Here is a 17353-nt window from a genome sequence, read left to right on the forward strand (position 1 = left end):
TTCCCCACAAATCGATCGGTTGGAACTTTAGGCGGCGTGCGGGTGCTATCGAAGCCAAATAAGCACTGGCCTGGCAGGTACTCCGTGGGGTACGAAGCACTCAGGGCACAACTGGCGCCTGCATGTACTCTGCACTGAATTTGCACAGGTGGCGCCGACTCGACTCATTAGCGGACCTAAAGGGTCCTTTAGCGGATGGCGATTTGGGGTCTAGCGAGTGTTTCTGGTGCGTTGGAGCAAATTCCCGAGGGCCCTTTAGGGGACTCTAAGCCTCTGCTAGAAATCCTTGAACTGGACGACTCAGACTGAGTGTACCTATCCATCTTGCGGTTTCGTAAGGTGAAGCGACATCACCAGGCCCAAAATTAAATGCGCCCATAGACCAGTGACGGGTCAGCACGTCACCGGGTCATCTGAGCGCTCAGCCCTCCGTGATCCCCGTCATCTGCAAATATGGCTTTCTAATCATCGCTAATTACATTACTAGTAAACCATCATAATCAGTCTTTCTACTCTCATTTCATCTGTTGTTCTTTCGTCCTCATTCCTTTGCATCAAATGTGGTAGGACAAGCTGTGCCTCTGACGACACAAAACCTACCTAACCTTCTAGGTACCTCGGCCCTGCTGGCAGCAAGCAGCACCCTTATCAGCTCGCCGTCCAGCTCGGGACATGATGGCTTCGCAATCCGAACCGGACCAACCAGCGACGGCGCCGTTGTTGCGATCGCCCTCGACATCGACTCTGGGCCCTCTCAGCGACACGAGTTCTATTCGAGATGCCTCATCCGACCGAAAGCGCCGGCGCAACGCTCGCGTGTTGCGAGTCTTGTCGTTTGCATCCGCTGTCTTTTCGGCCTTTTGCGTCGGCACCATCAGCGTCTTCTCCCTGTACGCGCCCAGATTCCAGCAGGCACTACGCTTTACGCAATTTGAGATCAACGGTATAGCGAGCGCAATGAGTATCTCGCTGTATATCCTCGTGCCGCTGGTCGGTTACCTTTGCGACCGCGTGGGGCCTGGCCCGCTGTCACTCGTTGCAGCCGCATTGCTTGCAGGCGGTTATGGTTTAGCTGCGTCATTGTATCACAAGGGAGAAACTTCACTGCGGACCATCGAAGCATATGATAGCCACACCCTCGTACCTTACATGGTTCTGGCCTTTGTCTTCATCGGCGCCGGCACGTCGTTCCTCTACCTGAGCGCTGTCTCAACTTGCGCCAAAAACTTTGGCAAGGGCAAGTATCGTGGTTTGATGCTTGCGGCGCCCTTGACATCGATTGGTCTCGGTGGAATCCTTGTGAGCCAATTCGGCAGCCATTTCTTGTGCGAGAGAAACCCCGATGGGTCCAGGGGCGAGGTCAACGTCTTCCACTTCTTCATTTTCTTGGCTGTACTTCTCTCTGTTGCCGGCGTCTTTGGCGGGTTCTTCCTCCGCGTCATTGACGAGGACGAGCTCATCGATGATGCCGTGGATGAACTTGAAAGAAGTGGATTTCTCGACGATACAGACATCTACCGACGACCAAGCCGAGCGGGAAGTGAGGTCTTCCGGCGACCAAGCCGAACTGGAAGCGACGTTTTCCGACGATCTGGCAGAGGTTATGGCACTGTTGGTGGCTCGGTTGAGGATATGGAGAATGCAGGCATTCTTGATCCCTATGTGCAGGACGAGGATGAAGAGGATCCACTCCTCAAGAAGCAGTGGCTACTCAATGCTGAAACTCGAAAATTCCTCACGGATCCAACAATGTGGTTGCTTGCGGTTGGTTTCTGGTTAATCATTGGCCCTGGGGAATCATTCCTGAACAATCTCGGGACCGTTATTGGCACGTTGTACTCGCCGGGACTGCCTGGTACTGAGACTTCGGCGGCAACACACGTCTCGATCCTTGCGGCAACGAGTACTGCTGCACGATTGCTTACAGGATCACTCAGCGATCTAATCTCCCCGAGTCCACATACACAACATCCCCAGACTGGCTTGGAGTCCTCGGGCACGTTGCCGCAGCGCCGGTTTTTAATCTCGCGCATTGTTCTACTCAGTGCCTCGGGTTTTCTCATGTCACTAGGAACTCTTGTACTCGCCTCTGGGTATGTCCAGGGCCACGGTGAAAGGTTCTGGATTGTATCTGGTCTCGTCGGGTTTGGATATGGTGCTCTTTTCAGCCTGACGCCGATCATTGTTACTATCATATGGGGCGTCGAGAACTTTGGTACGAACTTTGGAATCATCGCCGTGTCTCCGGCAGTTGGAGCTACCATGTGGGGATTGATCTATGCTTCCGAGTATCAGCATGGTGCAAAGAACTCGCCTCTACTGGCAGACGGCACGGAAGACGTTTTCTGTCATGGCAGGCATTGTTATACGGCAACATTTTGGGCGATGACAATCAGCATTTGGATAGGATGCGCTTTGTTTATACTGGCATGGAAAGGCAAGAACGGGTGGTCGAGACGGGGTATTGTCATCTAAGGGCAACAAGCTAAATCTAGAGCCAGATGAGGATTGTATAAGTCAATCTCTAGACAGTGTATACCATTTCAACAATTTTGCGACAACATGAAGCTTGGAGATAGAGAGGCAAATTGGTCTTTGTCGCCCGCGAGTGTGTTTGCCCATTGTACAAGCTGGAAATGTAGGGTGATCATTCTGTCGTGGGCAGACTCGTGGCCTCCCCATTTCGTTGAGCCCGCCCGTGATTGACTTCGCGGCTGAGTGCTCGGATCCCGATAGTTCGACCTGAGCGTATTCTGCACCTCGGCGACTGGAATTCGACTTGCTCCAAAGGATAATTAGCTGGCGATCGCAGTACTAGGCCTGTCAGACTCCATCTACTTCGAGACACAAGAAGCAAAATACGAATAAGCAAAGTCATACAACCACCAACTGCCTGCCGAGAGTCCATGCGGGTCCGTTTCTAACATGTGATGCTTCCGGAAGAAGCCGTTCGCGTAGGATGCAGCTTCCATCCCAGGTTGTACAAGACCGCTTCCCATGACGGAACAAGCCACAAGCTCCGTTGTGATTCTTTGATAATCAGAACTCGTGGAACCTTAATTGCTCGATCCCAGTGCATTGTACTCTGGGGTACATGCAAGATTGGTGAGTGGCATCTCTCTGGCTAGGGCGCAAGCGACGATAGCGCACGAGTTAGCATCAAAGTCAATGGAAGATCAGGCAGAAAGTACTCGAGCCCTTGCAGCAGAATGGAGAAACCCGTTGGCTCGTGGCGTCTGGGTTGCCCGCTGAGTAATAGGCAAGTATATAAAAAGTTCCAATAAGAACTACTAGCACTGGCATTAAAATTTTGTTATACCTCGTCCCAAGTCCCTGGCATGAAAAAAAAAGAGAGTGAGGAACAAAGACAGAATTCTCCGTGGTGGGAAGCAAGAAGAGCGCCTCGAATCCGCACCTGCATGAGCGAAGAGATGGATAGACAGGTACATTGGAATTGAAATTTGGATGCACTCGGGAAATAAAATCACGCCAGAGTCCGAAAACGAAGACGAGAAACGAAGACGAGAAAGAGCCCAAAAGACATGAATGCCGACCAAATCCAAAAGCAGGCAGCTCACCGATGGGATAATAAGAGTTAGTGTAAGCAACCTTGGACACCTCGTGGTCACGATGGCAGCAAACCCCTATAGAGCTGCCGCATTCTACAGTAGCATTTTCCAAGGTTTCCCCGCGCGGACATTGGGGTTCATTGGGGGGTTTGTAACTTGTCAGTTGGGCCAAGCCCAAAGCGGTGACTGCAAGATGACGGAATTATATACCCAATCCAGCGGCATCCCTGTCGAATCTGGGGATTGTGGGGGGTGTTGGGGCATATGCCGAGCTCTTAATTGGTCCTATTCCTAATATACCATAGCAGAACTATAGTAGCTCAGCATGGGTTTGTTCTTATTTTTGCACCTCTATGGCTCCTTTTGGCTTGCCTTGGCGCCCGCCCAGTGTCTAAGATCCTTTCGATCCCATCCCCCAGTCCAACCTCAGGAAGCAGCAGCTTTTAGTCCTGCCGCGTTGTGCTTCACACCATCTTTTCCCCATCTTTTCCCCAAGAAAATGAATGCCAACACGACAACTCAGCCAAATTCTGCCCACACCACCTGCAAAGATAATCACTCAACCCCCAACCCCCCTGCCTCCCCTCCCCTCCCCTCCCTCCATCCCGCTCACAGTTCACTCACTCATTTACTGAGGCATTCGTACATTCGGGCCTCCGGTGGGTTGTATTTGTTGGCTGAGGGCTGAAATGGCTGCCACACCACGATCCATCTGCCTCGGCCTCGACTCCGAAGGATGTAGATCAAAACCACAAAATTTCACATGTGCCTGAACAGCCTGCCCCTACTCTCTACGGACGAGAGAGTTGAGGCTATGCGTACCTGCTTATGCCCGGCGCTATACCAAGACTATTCTGCGGGATGGGCGGAGGCGCACCACACCACACCACACGGCTTGAACATATCCTTGCCCATTGTGGTTCGCTTGCGGGCTTTCTGGAATGGGTCCAAGGGAGAAAAAAAAATAGTAATAATACTGCTGATAATAATTAGGTAGCACGAAAAAAAAAAAAAAAAAAGGACAATGCGTGCGAACCAGGGAAATGAAAGCCTTCTCTCCCATGGTCGCATTTTGTGCCATGTACCCCGTCCACTCCGATCTTTGACGATCAGCTGAACAATGTACCATGCCCAGAAATCAGCCGAGGCGCTTATCACGATGTTGCGGTGTCTCCATTCCTGACATGCGCTTGGTGGTGTGGAATCAAAAAAGTCCGCCGTGCCTGGAAACCACAGCCTTGAGCCATGGATATAAAGGCTGGCCAGTATTCCCGTCCTCACATGGCAATTAGTCTTGGAGAGTAGGTGCGCAGATACACCCATCTCGAGACAAGTCGCCAAGGAAGCTTCTTTTCCCTCCTTGTATAGAGCTTGTTATACAATATTTCCCCCCGCAACAAGCATCTCTGTCAAGCTTCTTGTCCCACTGCCGACAAGATGAAGTCCGTCTTTACTCAGTTCCTGTCAGCCATTGTGCTCTCCGGGCTGGCTCTTGGTCTCCCTGCCCCCGACAAGACTGAACGTGATGCCTTGATCAAGACAACCGTGGCTATCCCCGCTGGTACCGTGGTGGGATCAGTCGGCGTTGTCGAGTCCTTTGGTGGCATTCCCTTTGCTGAACCACCAGTCGGCACAAACAGGCTCAAGCCACCTGTCAGGCTGACCGAATCATTCGGAACGATCGACGCGACGGGAACCGGACCTTCATGTCCTCAGATGTTCTTCTCGACCGACGATAACGATTTGTTGACGTCCGTCCTGGGCGATCTGTTGAACACGCCTCTTTTCCAGACCGTTACTGGCCAGACTGAAGACTGCTTGACCATCAATGTCCAGCGGCCCATCGGCACCAAAGCCAATGCCAAGCTTCCGGTCCTGTTGTACATCTTTGGAGGAGGTTTCGAATTGGGAAGCCCCCAGATGTACGACGGAACGGGTCTTTTGCTGAACGGCGTCATCATGGGAAAGCCATTTGTCTACGTGACTGTCAACTACCGCGTTGGTGGCTTTGGATTCTTGCCTGGAAAGGAGATCCTTGCTGATGGAGCTGCCAACCTGGGACTGCTTGATCAGAGAATGGGCTTGCAATGGGTGGCCGATAATATTGCCGCCTTTGGTGGTGACCCGGACAAGGTCACCATCTGGGGCGAGAGCGCCGGTGCCATCAGCGTCTTTGACCAGATGGCTCTCTATGACGGTGACAACACATACAACGGAAAGCCCCTGTTCAGAGGTGGCATCATGAACAGCGGTAGCGTGGTCCCTGCTGATTCTGTAGACTGTGACAAGTGCCAAGGCGTCTACGACACAGTGGTTGAGAGTGCTGGATGTGCTGGGGCCGACGACACGCTCGAGTGTCTGCGTGGGGTTGACTATGATACCTTCCTCAACGCCGCCAACAGTGTCCCCGGTATTCTCAGCTACACGTCTGTCGCCTTGTCATACGTTCCCAGACCCGACGGCACTGCCTTGACGGCTAGCCCCGATGAATTGGTCACGAGTGGCAAATACGCGGCCGTCCCCATGATTATCGGAGATCAAGAAGATGAAGGCACTCTTTTCGCTCTGTTCCAGCCCAACATCACAAACACAGATCTCCTGGTTGATTATCTCTTGAATATCTTCTTCAATGATGCCACTAGAGCGGATATCGAAGCGCTGGTGGCGACGTACCCGGATGATATCACGGCAGGGTCACCCTTCAACACTGGCATCTTGAACAACCCATATCCCGAATTCAAGCGTCTTGCCGCAATTCTCGGCGACCTTGTCTTTACTCTGAGCCGTCGCCTATTCCTGTCTGGAACCAGCAAGGTCAACCCCGACGTGCCGTCGTGGTCCTACCTCTCGAGTTACGACTACGGCACACCCATCCTGGGCACCTTTCACGGCTCCGACATTCTGCAGGTCTTTTATGGCATCCTGCCCAACTATGCGAGCGCCTCCTTTGCCAGCTACTACCTCTCCTTCGTCTACAACCTGGACCCCAACAACGGCAGTGGGATCCTGCCGGACTGGCCCCAGTGGAGCGAGAGTCAGCAACTGATGCAGTTTTCCAACATTGCCAGTTGGGTCACAAACGACGACTTTAGAACCGAGAGCTACGAGTGGATCGGTGAAAACATTGGTGTGCTGCATATTTGAGAGCAGATATTGTGATAGCGAGCGCTCTTTTTGTTTTTCAGGTATCCCCAAAAGCGAAGGAGGCCATGCCAAGAAGTTAGTCAAGGCTTGTTGAGATGAACCATGAAGAAACGCTAGGAACACACTCCAATATGAGATATGAATTTATGATGAACATTCGTCACATTCCATGCCATTCCCCGAGATTTCCTCTGTGCAAATCGTGCCAAGAGCTAATACACAATCGCTACTAATTTTCGCCAGATATATCATCATGTTCCCTGCATCCAAAGTGCACCACCACAACACTATGCCGTTACGAACCGTGTCTGGACCTCCCGCATTTACCCCCTATACACACCAGTGAGTCACCACAATCGGAATTGGAGCTGCAAGTTGCTCCTAGGACAGTATTAGCATTGTGTTTAAAGAGGCCATGCCAGTATTACTTACCAGTACAATGCCCCGCCCAACTGCAGTCCTGGGGCAAAGCACACTTGCCAGACTGACAAGTAAGGTTGTCTGAACAATCATTGGCCGACGTACAGGGTGCTCCTGGGTATGGTATCAACAAGTCTTGTTCCACTTTGCCCATTTACGACATGTTCAACGGACTACTCACCAACACAATGACCCGCCCAAGAGCACGACCCGTCCCCGGTATCACCACCACCACCACCACCACTGGCAGCGGCGGGCTGGATGCGCGCCGCCATGGCCATGCACTGCTGATAGATGGAAGCCGCAAACCTGTCCTTGGTGTTGGCGGCCCAGGCGGCACCGCCCCGGCCGGGCACGGCCGTCGGCCCCGTAAAGGCTATGTACAGCACGTCGTTGGGCTCGTGGCTGACGGTGCCGTTGACGACGCCGGCGCCAAAGGTGAGCTCGCCCGTCGCCAGCGAGGCTTCGCCCACGTACGAGGCGTCGCGCTCGCCGCCGTTGGTGTCGCCCCAGATGCCGCAGGTCTGTGTCGTTGAGTACAAGCCCTATGTGTTAGCCAAGCTTTCAAATGTATTCAAGTATATACGTTTTTCATGTAAAGGGAAATTAAACTTGCCATGACTGTCGGCGTCACAATGAGCATGATGCTCAAGGGCAGGACGCCAACGTCGCGCGGATCAAAGGGCACATTGTGCGGATTGGTGCCCGAGTTGCCAAACACGACGTACGGGTGGACGTAGGTGTCGAGGTCAGTGAGGCCGGTGATGGCGTAGCCGCGCAGGGTGTCGCGCATGGCCGTCACGCTCTGGTCCGTCGGGTTGTGCCCGCAGCGCCCGCTGTTGGGCTCCCGCGAGACACCGTCGCAGTCAATGTCCATGTTGGCGAATTGACCATTCTTGCCCTGGATGTAGACGATGCCCCAGTCGTCCTTGTGGTCTCCGCAGTAAGACCAATCTGTGTATGTGCTCTTGGGTGTAAGATGATTATAGTCATGACTTGGGAATTGCGGCGAATCTGTGATGTTTGGAACGACTTGCCTGGTGGTCCTCCATTATAGCTATACAATCCAGACTTGATAGGCTTCTGACACTGTCCTTGGGCTTTGGCATTGTTGTAAAATGTCTTGACGTTGGCTGGAACGCCTAGTGCCCGCGTTCTTATTGTGAACGAGGCAAATGCTGTAAAGACAAATTGCATTCGCATCTTGATATTGGACATGAGTTCAAATCCTTATTTTTCTTTGAGAATCGTGGTGATCCATTTCCAGAAACATGTCTATTCCGAGTTTTCCATCCCTTCCTTTTTATCTATAGTTTCTCTGTGTCGTGCAAGAACCAGATTCCAGAGTAATGTATTACATTGTGCGACCTGTGGTAATCGAATGACGGTATGTGATTCTTATACCATGCAGCCCAGGGAGGACCAACTGTCAGCTGTAGGTCTTAGAAACAGAAGATGGTGACGTGTGGTGCAAGTATCTTGACTTGATCGTATCACGTATTTCCATATCTAGAGTCTAGGAGTGCCTGTTCATGTACAATACCTATCAGAGAACTTTGGTGACTGACTATCAAGTCACACGTGAGGAAGTCGTATGAAACCATGCTCTGAAGGCTGGCAATGATTCAGAAAGATCCCAAAAGATGAATGGTAGAAAAATGGCATCAACGGCTGTCCTAACCGGCATGTCAGGTAAAAACATCACTCAAAAATCCGCCAAGGATGAATAATTGATAGGCAAATTTCCATGGTTACTTTGGAGATACGAGGCACTGCTATCCGAGGAAAACAGAATAGAGCTGATTATCTAAGAACTTGCCGGAAGATTAAACCTGCTGTACACAACCTTGCGATCACTCTTCTTGGGCTCTTCTTTCCGGATCTGCAACTTGAGCCGATGAATCGTCGATCAGCAGCTTGTCTTGAAAATAATTCGTCTTGTGCCCCCATGGCATTCGATTTTCCAAAGTCTCAAACGGCAACGCCGAGACAGCTTGCTGAGCCAGGAAGCTGCCTCTCTTAAGAGACATACGAGTTCTGGATTTAGTGGACAGACCGGTCATTTGCCAAAGATTTATGATAGCTTGAATTTTGGTTTTGGCATCTCTACACGGTAATCTTTGCCTCGCTCTTTGGACCTCTGACTCCAAAGATTGTGCTACCTACACGCACTTCACTGGATCCCATGGCAATGGCGCCCTCATAGTCCTCACTCATACCCATGCTCAGCTCCAGCTCCTTCTTACCCTCCAGACCGAGCTCCTTGACAACCAAGTCCCTCTGCTCCCTGAGACAGACAAAGTCCTCATTCTCGTTCTCGGGCGTGGTCTCCTTGCTGCGGGCAATGGCGCCAATGGTCATGAGGCCAAGGAGGTTGAGGTTTGGGCACTCTTCAATAACGAGCTTGCAAAGAGCCACCGTGTCGGCACCGGGTGCGCATCCCGACTTGGACTCCTCGCCAGACGTGTTGACCTGGATGTGAATGTTGAGCTTGGGCACGGGCGACGCCGGGTAGGCCGACGAGATCAGCTTGCCGCGGTGCTCATCCAGGAGTTGCGCCTTTTTGGCGGTATCCACGCTGGAGACGCAGAAGAGGTTGGGTATCTTGGCCAAGCTCTTGCAGTGGCCTAACCAGTAGAATTAGCTTAGTGTCTTTTACAACATGCAAATTTTATAGACAGGCATTTCTGGAGTGCGATCTCATCTTGAAATAATATGACGGTCCTTTCTGATAATGATACGAATATGTCCAAGTTATGTACGAGGTCACTCACCAGATTGCAAGCCGCCGATAAAGTGCCATTCAATGCTCTTGGGCAAGAGCTCCGCCTTCTGGGTCAGCTCTTGAGCATAATTCTCTCCAAAGTGTAAGTGTGCTGTTGGTGGTTGCGTCAATGCCAGAATGTCATTTGCCGGCTTGAGCTTTGAGACGGCGACGAGGCGGACCTAGTTTCATTCAATTAGTCTACATGATCTGTGGTAAACGGTAGCCATTGCTCAATGTGTGAGTTCGTGATGGTCGAGTGGTCGTCTTATGGTGAATGGCAACTTTACCTTTCTGCCCTTGGCAACGGCGGCAATGCGCTCACTGACGCTCCCCAGTTGGGAGATCAGAGCGGCAGCTCTGGAAGGGTCGACTTTCATTTCCACTTCTTCACTCATCTTGAGGCCATTTGCAGTAGTCTTTAGTTTGCACAGTGTTGATTTTTTGGAGGGAGAGTCGAGCTGGTCGAGGGTGGATCGTCAATCGTATGTGCCTGCTCACAGTGTTGACTGGCCCCATTTGCATCATAAACTTCCCCAGCCCCGCATAGTTTGTGTCTCTAGCCCACGGTATCGGCACTGTGAACCGCCAACATGGGGATCCCCCGTTCTTGTGGTTTCTTTGCAGATTAATCCATTGTATTTTGAAAAGCTCATCATTGGTCTTTTGAATCAAGAAGTCGGGACAATACCCTACTCCATAGTAAATGAAATTTCAAGGACGAACGTACTTCTTCCCCATCTCGAATAGGGCTTGTTACTCAGCGTCTAATAGATTTCAATATACAACACAACCTGAACCTATCTAGACCATGAGAGAGTATCCCGAGATTATCTCAGTCTTGAGCATCAAAACATGATATTTACAAAATGCATTCATCTTCATAAAGCCTCGTATAGCTGTTAGGTGTTCGTCATTGAAATACGTAGCTAAATTGTTTCCGCCCGCCCAAAGCTCGGCAAGTCCCGACGCTAATGCTTGGTAGTGGGGCTAGAGATAAGATCTGTGTCCGAATCCCGTCCCAAAAAGTTGACTGACGGGCGCATTTCGAAGGTTTATGGATGCGATCAACATTCTCCAGTCTCACTCAATTTCACAAACGAGACCATCTCCGCTACCTAATTGTTTCTTTGAGGATCTCTTCTTGATGGCTTTTTGAAAATCGTCGGCTTAGCCTTCCAGTATATACTTACACCAAATATCCACTACGAGGCACAATTAAAACTTGAACTCTACGTCGGTCTAGTCAATCACTCGTCGCAAACCTCGGATCACAACCATGTCGAGCGATCCTCTCTTGACCTCTCTCTGTGGCATCTGCCACATGCGAGAGCCAAAATACAAGTGTCCAAGATGCCAAGCCAAGACATGCTCCCTCGCCTGCGTCAAGAAGCACAAAAACTGGTCTTCTTGTAGCGGCGAGCGAGACCCGACGGTATTCGTACCTGCCTCCCAATTGAGGACCGACCGTGGTATCGATCACGATTACAATTATTTACATAAGCTCGAACGCAAGGTAGAGCAGGTTGAAAAGATTTTTACCGAAGAGCGAGGCATCCTACCCCAAAAGACCCAAGATTCCCGTCCCAACAAGCGAGCGCGGGTGCACAAGGGCCAGAGCAGAGGGCGGACGACTTTGGGCGAAGGGTTGCGACCGTGGGCGAGAGCGTCCATCAGCAGACTCAAGAAACTCTCGATCAATGTCGAACAAATGCCATACGGAATGAGCCGGCAACGAGAAAACAAGACATCCTACAACCAAAAGCTCCGCGTCATTAATTGGCAAGTAGAATGGCTACTCCTCGACCCCGAGCACGGCGTTACAAGATACCTCAGCAAAACTCCGGAGACGACCCCTCTATTTGCAGCCTTTGGAGAATGCCAATGGCATCTGCTCAGTAGGGAAGAGAAAGACTCTGAGAAGAGGGAGCAAAAAGCCAGGTTGCGCGATCAACAAGGAGATAAGCAGCAAGCACTCGTCCAGCACCTACAAAATCTCGAACTTGGGACATGGTCGGAAGCAACGAATCTGGGACAGAACACTGCGACTGGGCAGTGGAACACGGCACCCCATCCCGTAAACACCCGTACAAAAGAGGAGGGAATCAAACATGAAAAAGAAAAGTACAAGTTTTTCCTGGGCAACCCCAGGGATCCGGCAAGAGAAGCAAAATCACTCGTCCCTTTGGCTGCTACCGACACCCTTGAGGTTGTTTTGAGAGGGCAAACAGTAGTGGAATTCCCACAACTATATGTCCTTTTGGCGACCTCGAGTTTGCACGATGGATTCATTCTAAAGACACCGAAAAAGGATGAGCCAAAGCCGAACAATAAGAAGCGCAAAAACGGTGCATTGGTGGCATATGGATCCGACTCTGAGTCTGGCTCTGACTCTGACCAAGAACTTGAGCCAGGCTCTAAGGAAGAAGGCGAGGTTCGAGAAGACGACGATAACGGTGCCGAATTCGATTTTGAAAACGAAGAGCAGCGACAACAGTTTCTGGAAGCTTACCATGCGAATGCGGCTGATGACACCACGAGCAGTTCAGGGTCGGGTTCATCAGACGAAGACATGGAATAGGTTTGAACCAGGACTTGCCAAGTATGTACTATTAGCATTGAGATACCCATTTACCCAGTTGTGTTGCAAATATACTGTATGGCCTTGCGATACCTTGATTGTACCAGAGACAAGTCACGCCAAAGTAGTTGCATACATGAATCAGCGATTTGGCAACATGCCGCCTTTTAGTTTGCTTATTCATGTAATCTTGTGTTTGCCACAAGCGCATGGTCTGAGGTTGAGACATACAGTGCTTATCCCCTGCATTTTCTGCGACCATTGTCTGCACGCCCAGTTCGATAAAGGATATCATTAATACACTATGAAAACAATTACAAAAGTTGCAATTGCCCATTTAGAAGGTTGACTGACTCCTGCTTCGTCTGCTGCTGCCAGGTGGTGCAATAAGGCTGGTTCGCGCCCCACCAGCTGTCCCCGCTCTTTCCTGTGCCATTCGATTTTTGACAGACAGTGCTCAGTTGCTTTCAGCCTCCCTCTAAGTTACAAGGCTCCACCCCCATCCCGTGTTCGACTTACTCGTGCATCCCCAGCTGTGTGAATTTCGCATCCATTCCCACATCATCTATACCCATCAGCTCGTTTTCCAACCCACGACAAACCACTCGCCTTGACCATTTCTAGTTCCTTCTTCCTCAATCCGTACGCGCGCATCGCATAAGCCGTGCTACGCTGCCCGACATGTCTGAATTCCTTGGGTATGACGATCTCCCTCCCTCCTCCTGTGCCACAGCTTGCCTAGCTTCAAAGCTACAGCTCGTCCCCACAAACTGTCCGCCAGGAATATTCAATTCACTTCATTCGCGGTTCAATGGCTGATCCTCGAATCTCGCTAGGTCACGGATATCGCTCATCTCAAAGAGTGACATCCGCTACTCTGGCGTCCTTCACGAAATCAACTCGGAGGAGTCCACCGTATCGCTCGAGAATGTCAGATCCTTTGGTACCGAGGGCCGCAGAGGAGGCGACCCCGAGCAAGAGATCCTCCCATCCGATCAAGTTTACGAATACATTGTCTTTCGAGGCAGTGATGTAAAGGATTTGCGCATCGAAGAGGCCGCGCCGGCCAAGGAGAACAAGCCTCCTGCCGTCCCTGATGATCCCGCCATTGTGGGCGTAAGTCACTCTCCCCAATCCAAAGCCCCTCAGTCGCTTGGTCTGCTGCGACCTCGCACCTTCCTGTGCTTGACATGACGAAACATTTCGGATGTAAAATTTTCTTTACAGAATTGCGCAAACAAACCCCGTGTTGATATCTTCCGTTGCCTTCCTTCTGATTCAAGCATACAACCGCCGCATTTATGGGTACTCAATTCGTACAAAGCTGACCTGAACTGCTTGCGACCAGGCTCGAGCTCGTCCCGTCGGCCCTCCGGGTGCTGCACCTGGCCCGCAGAACCAACCCGGTGGTTTCAACCAGTCACCATTCCAACAGCAACCTCCCTTCTACCCCCCGGGGCCCGGTGGATCTGGTGGACCATGGGGCGGCCGTGGCGGTCCTGGTCCGGATCCTCGATTTGGCGGTATGCCCTACCCGCCTCCTGGCTGGTTTCCTCCCGGTCAAGGATTTCCTCCTGGACCTCCCGGTCCTTTCAACCCATACGCATACCCAGGGGCAGGTCCCCATGGACACCCGGGTGCTCCTGGAATGAATGTGGGAGGCACTCCTCAGCAAGAGAAGCCCAGCCCCATTGGCCCTGGAGCTGCTCCTGGTTCGGATAAGCCACGAACTGGTGCTACTCCTACCAATGCGCCATCTGCCGAGCCCAAATCAATTGGCCAGCCCCCGAAACCGTCTGCAAATGCGCCTGCCCCGACACCGCCGGTCGATTCGAAGCCCTCCGCAGCTGAGGTGAAGGCTACTGCCGAGTCCCTGGCTTCTGCTGGACCCGCCAAGGCTCCCCAGCAACCCAGAAACAATGTGCCTACTGGCCCCAAGAATAACCGTGTCCAGCCAGCCGTTCCCTACCCTAGTGCAATTCTTCAAAGAGGTGCTTCGTCGGGAGCTCAGGGCGTACCTCAAGCAGCAGCAGTTGCTGCTGCAGTCAAGCCTGCAGAATCCGCCAGTGGCTCAGCCACTGCCGCTTCCATTAGAGATGCGACACAGCAGGCCAAGGCAGCCGTTGCAGTGGCCATGGCCAAGCTCGACGCTACTAACGCAGCTTCGGCCGGTCCGTCGGCAAACGGTGGAAATGTCATGGACAATTTGACCAGCAAGGTCAATGAGATGAGAGTCAACGCAACCAGAGGCGGGCCTAACCGTGGCCGTGGACGCGGTAACCGACAAGGCGGTACTGCCAAGATTGAGGTTCCCGTCGACGACTTCAATTTCGAGGCATCTAATGCCAAATTCAACAAGCATGATCTTGTCAAGGAGGCCGTCGCCGGTGGTTCTCCCATGAATGAGGCACCCAGCGGTCCTGCACCCGAGATTGACGAGTCCCCTGCCGATGGAACACAGCCTCCTGCTTACAATAAGACAAGATCTTTCTTTGACAACATCTCAAGCGAAGCCAAGGATCGTGCCGAGAGCAGCGGCCCCAAGCCTGGTGGTCGTGAATGGCGCGGCGAGGAACAGCGCAAGAACATGGAGACCTTTGGTCAAGGAAGCGTTGACGGTGGCTACCGAGGCGGCTACCGAGGCAGAGGCCGCGGACGAGGCCGTGGTCGGGGTGGAAGAGGTGGTTTCAGACCTCGTGGCGAGAGTTCGGCTGTTCCTCAATAGTATGGAGACAACATCCGCGACATTTACGGCACGGGACAACGACTGCCACAATGGCATTAGGGCGGAATGATGATCGGGCATCATTGTACAGCTTGTAGCATTACGACATCATATGAGGTATCTTTCGAGGGTCACAAAAGAACCGGCGTTGGGTGGCTTTTGGTCACAAATAAAATGCTTATGATGCAAAAGCGGACTGAGCATTGGACTCAAAGCATTCGTGGTTTGGTGGTCATGGTCTTGGTGGTTATGTCAATATGATTTGGGTGCATAGCGTCGCAGGCCATCTTGAGAGATTGCGGAAACAATACATCACATGAACGCCTGGCAATTATTGTTTGCGTAGCCAGATGATAATCAAGTGAATGATTTTGGTGAATGATTTTGGTTTGTGTCTCTACCTCAGTATTATGTTCAGGTTATAGACGACAAGATACTGTAAGGGACGAGCAGCACTCTCTACGGTTTGTATATGAATCACTCGGTCCGGCGGCTCACGACATTTCTATTTACCCAGGGAATAAGCGTCTTTTTCACAGCATGTTGCTCGCCCAAGGGAATCACTTGATCATGCGTGATGCAACTACTACTCAAGCAGATCTGAGTCACAGCATATAGCAAATAAAGATGCCAAATTTTCTATAAATTGGAGCAATCCCTCCAGTTCAACAGTCTTTCTTTTCTAATTACACCAGAACACACGAACAACAGAACACAGCAGTACAGAGCAAGATCTATCAAGCGAATACTCGGCCACAAAACATCACCCATCTCGTACCAACTACACAAAAACGAAAATACTCACAATGTCTGATACCAGCAACAACGGCGAGCTCAAGCACGAGCCAAAGCCAACCACCGTTGAGAGCGTCGATGACCACGAGATCGGCACTGCTCGTGGGAATCACTCGTCTAGTGAAGATGAAGTCCCCAACGACTTCTGGCCTCGCTCCCGCGCACCGCAGCCAGAGTCTCCGGTCACGTCACCCCGAACCACTCCGCCCAACTTGGCTTCCTGGGGCGTCGATCCTCACCCTGCCGTATGCTCTTCATCGCTTTCCAACAGCGACGACGGTCCCGGATGGGCCGATACCCAGGAGCTCATGGCCCTCGATCTCTATGATCGCCTCGCCGAGACGACCGAGCAGATGATGGTCATCAAGAGCCACCTGGCCATGTGCCAGAAGCAGCTCCAGGCCCTCGAGGCCATGCTGTCCTCGGAGCAGCGCAGCAGCAATTCAGGTGGTCATCATGTCGTCCGCCTTGCTCCCGGTTGGCCTTGGTACCAGGCTCCTGTTGTCCAATGGCCAGCTTGGCCTTGGTAAATTACCACGGTATGGGACCGGGACGTTTGAGTCATATGGCTTCAGATTATCATGATTTGCGTTGAAAAGGATGGTGGAGGAGGTCTGCATTTAGAATCAAGTTTAGCATGCATATGGCTGGTACTCAGTCGGTAACCGTGTCATAACAAAGATCATTACATGGGAAATTTCGAGTTTGGGCCTTCCGAGCCATCTTAGCAAAAAGGCCTGATGCACCTGTGATTTGTATATTTGTAGTAACTGTACATTCTGTCTTTTGTCATTGTAGTATGGCCACTCCTTGAATTGCACAACCCTGTAGGCCAATACTCGTTGCTCGATGCTCTTGTTTCTTACCAGATTAGATCGGAAGGCTTTAGACTGGCTAGTGATGCAATCATTATTCAACCGTAACATACTGACTTTTGATATCTTGCCAGGAGCCGAGAAAGAGTATCGCATGATGCCGTGGTCATGATCCAACTACTCTATATGTAAGTCAAATACTGCTGTGGTAATCTCCAGTTCAGGTCTGATTCAGCCAGTCTATAAAGCACTGGAAAAGCCACCGATCCCTTGGCTCACTCCTGCCATGAAACTAAACTCCTGGCACAAAATATTGAAAATCAGTAGAAATGAGTGGTTCTGTAGCGGCTCTTCAAATCTACTTCGTGTGATTTGTTTTCCGGCGTTTGGGATTTCTCGTTCAAGTCCTGGTTTTGAGCCTGCTCCTCGTAATTATTGCTCCGATCTGCTGCAAATTTCTCTAGTAGCGAGTAGTGAGACATTCCAGTCTGCTGTTGCTATTGGTGTGTCTGTGCTGGCGGCCGCGGTATTTGGTATCGA

The 17353-nt window shown here is 51.5% G+C and overlaps 7 protein-coding genes across 7 annotated transcripts; 5 read left to right on the top strand and 2 right to left on the bottom strand.

The window, feature by feature from the left end:
• Positions 1-675: 675 nt before the first annotated feature.
• PFICI_09072 (uncharacterized protein) lies at positions 676-2475 on the top strand (the record flags this gene model as incomplete). The annotated part of the gene is made up of 1 exon (XM_007837653.1): positions 676-2475. One exon carries the CDS (start codon positions 676-678, stop codon positions 2473-2475), a length of 1800 nt encoding a protein of 599 aa, XP_007835844.1.
• Positions 2476-5006: 2531 nt separating this feature from the next.
• On the top strand, positions 5007-6713 carry PFICI_09073 (uncharacterized protein; the record flags this gene model as incomplete). Its single annotated transcript, XM_007837654.1, has 1 exon — positions 5007-6713. One exon carries the CDS (start codon positions 5007-5009, stop codon positions 6711-6713), a length of 1707 nt encoding a protein of 568 aa, XP_007835845.1.
• A 593-nt stretch (positions 6714-7306) lies between these two features.
• On the bottom strand, positions 7307-8336 carry PFICI_09074 (uncharacterized protein; the record flags this gene model as incomplete). The annotated part of the gene is made up of 3 exons (XM_007837655.1): positions 7307-7657; positions 7720-8128; positions 8197-8336. 3 exons carry the CDS (start codon positions 8334-8336, stop codon positions 7307-7309), a joined length of 900 nt encoding a protein of 299 aa, XP_007835846.1.
• Positions 8337-9239: 903 nt separating this feature from the next.
• PFICI_09075 (uncharacterized protein) lies at positions 9240-10295 on the bottom strand (the record flags this gene model as incomplete). The annotated part of the gene is made up of 3 exons (XM_007837656.1): positions 9240-9760; positions 9908-10079; positions 10188-10295. 3 exons carry the CDS (start codon positions 10293-10295, stop codon positions 9240-9242), a joined length of 801 nt encoding a protein of 266 aa, XP_007835847.1.
• Positions 10296-11176: 881 nt separating this feature from the next.
• PFICI_09076 (uncharacterized protein) lies at positions 11177-12478 on the top strand (the record flags this gene model as incomplete). Its single annotated transcript, XM_007837657.1, has 1 exon — positions 11177-12478. The coding sequence occupies one exon, from the start codon at positions 11177-11179 to the stop codon at positions 12476-12478; it is 1302 nt and encodes a 433-aa protein (XP_007835848.1).
• Positions 12479-13159: 681 nt separating this feature from the next.
• On the top strand, positions 13160-15203 carry PFICI_09077 (uncharacterized protein; the record flags this gene model as incomplete). The annotated part of the gene is made up of 3 exons (XM_007837658.1): positions 13160-13176; positions 13315-13594; positions 13827-15203. The coding sequence occupies 3 exons, from the start codon at positions 13160-13162 to the stop codon at positions 15201-15203; spliced, it is 1674 nt and encodes a 557-aa protein (XP_007835849.1).
• Positions 15204-16009: 806 nt separating this feature from the next.
• Positions 16010-16528, top strand: PFICI_09078 (uncharacterized protein; the record flags this gene model as incomplete). The annotated part of the gene is made up of 1 exon (XM_007837659.1): positions 16010-16528. One exon carries the CDS (start codon positions 16010-16012, stop codon positions 16526-16528), a length of 519 nt encoding a protein of 172 aa, XP_007835850.1.
• Between the last annotated feature and the right edge of the window lie 825 nt (positions 16529-17353).

Source organism: Pestalotiopsis fici (genome assembly GCF_000516985.1).
Source record: "Pestalotiopsis fici W106-1 unplaced genomic scaffold PFICI_Scf_6, whole genome shotgun sequence".
Lineage (NCBI taxonomy): Eukaryota > Fungi > Ascomycota > Sordariomycetes > Amphisphaeriales > Sporocadaceae > Pestalotiopsis > Pestalotiopsis fici.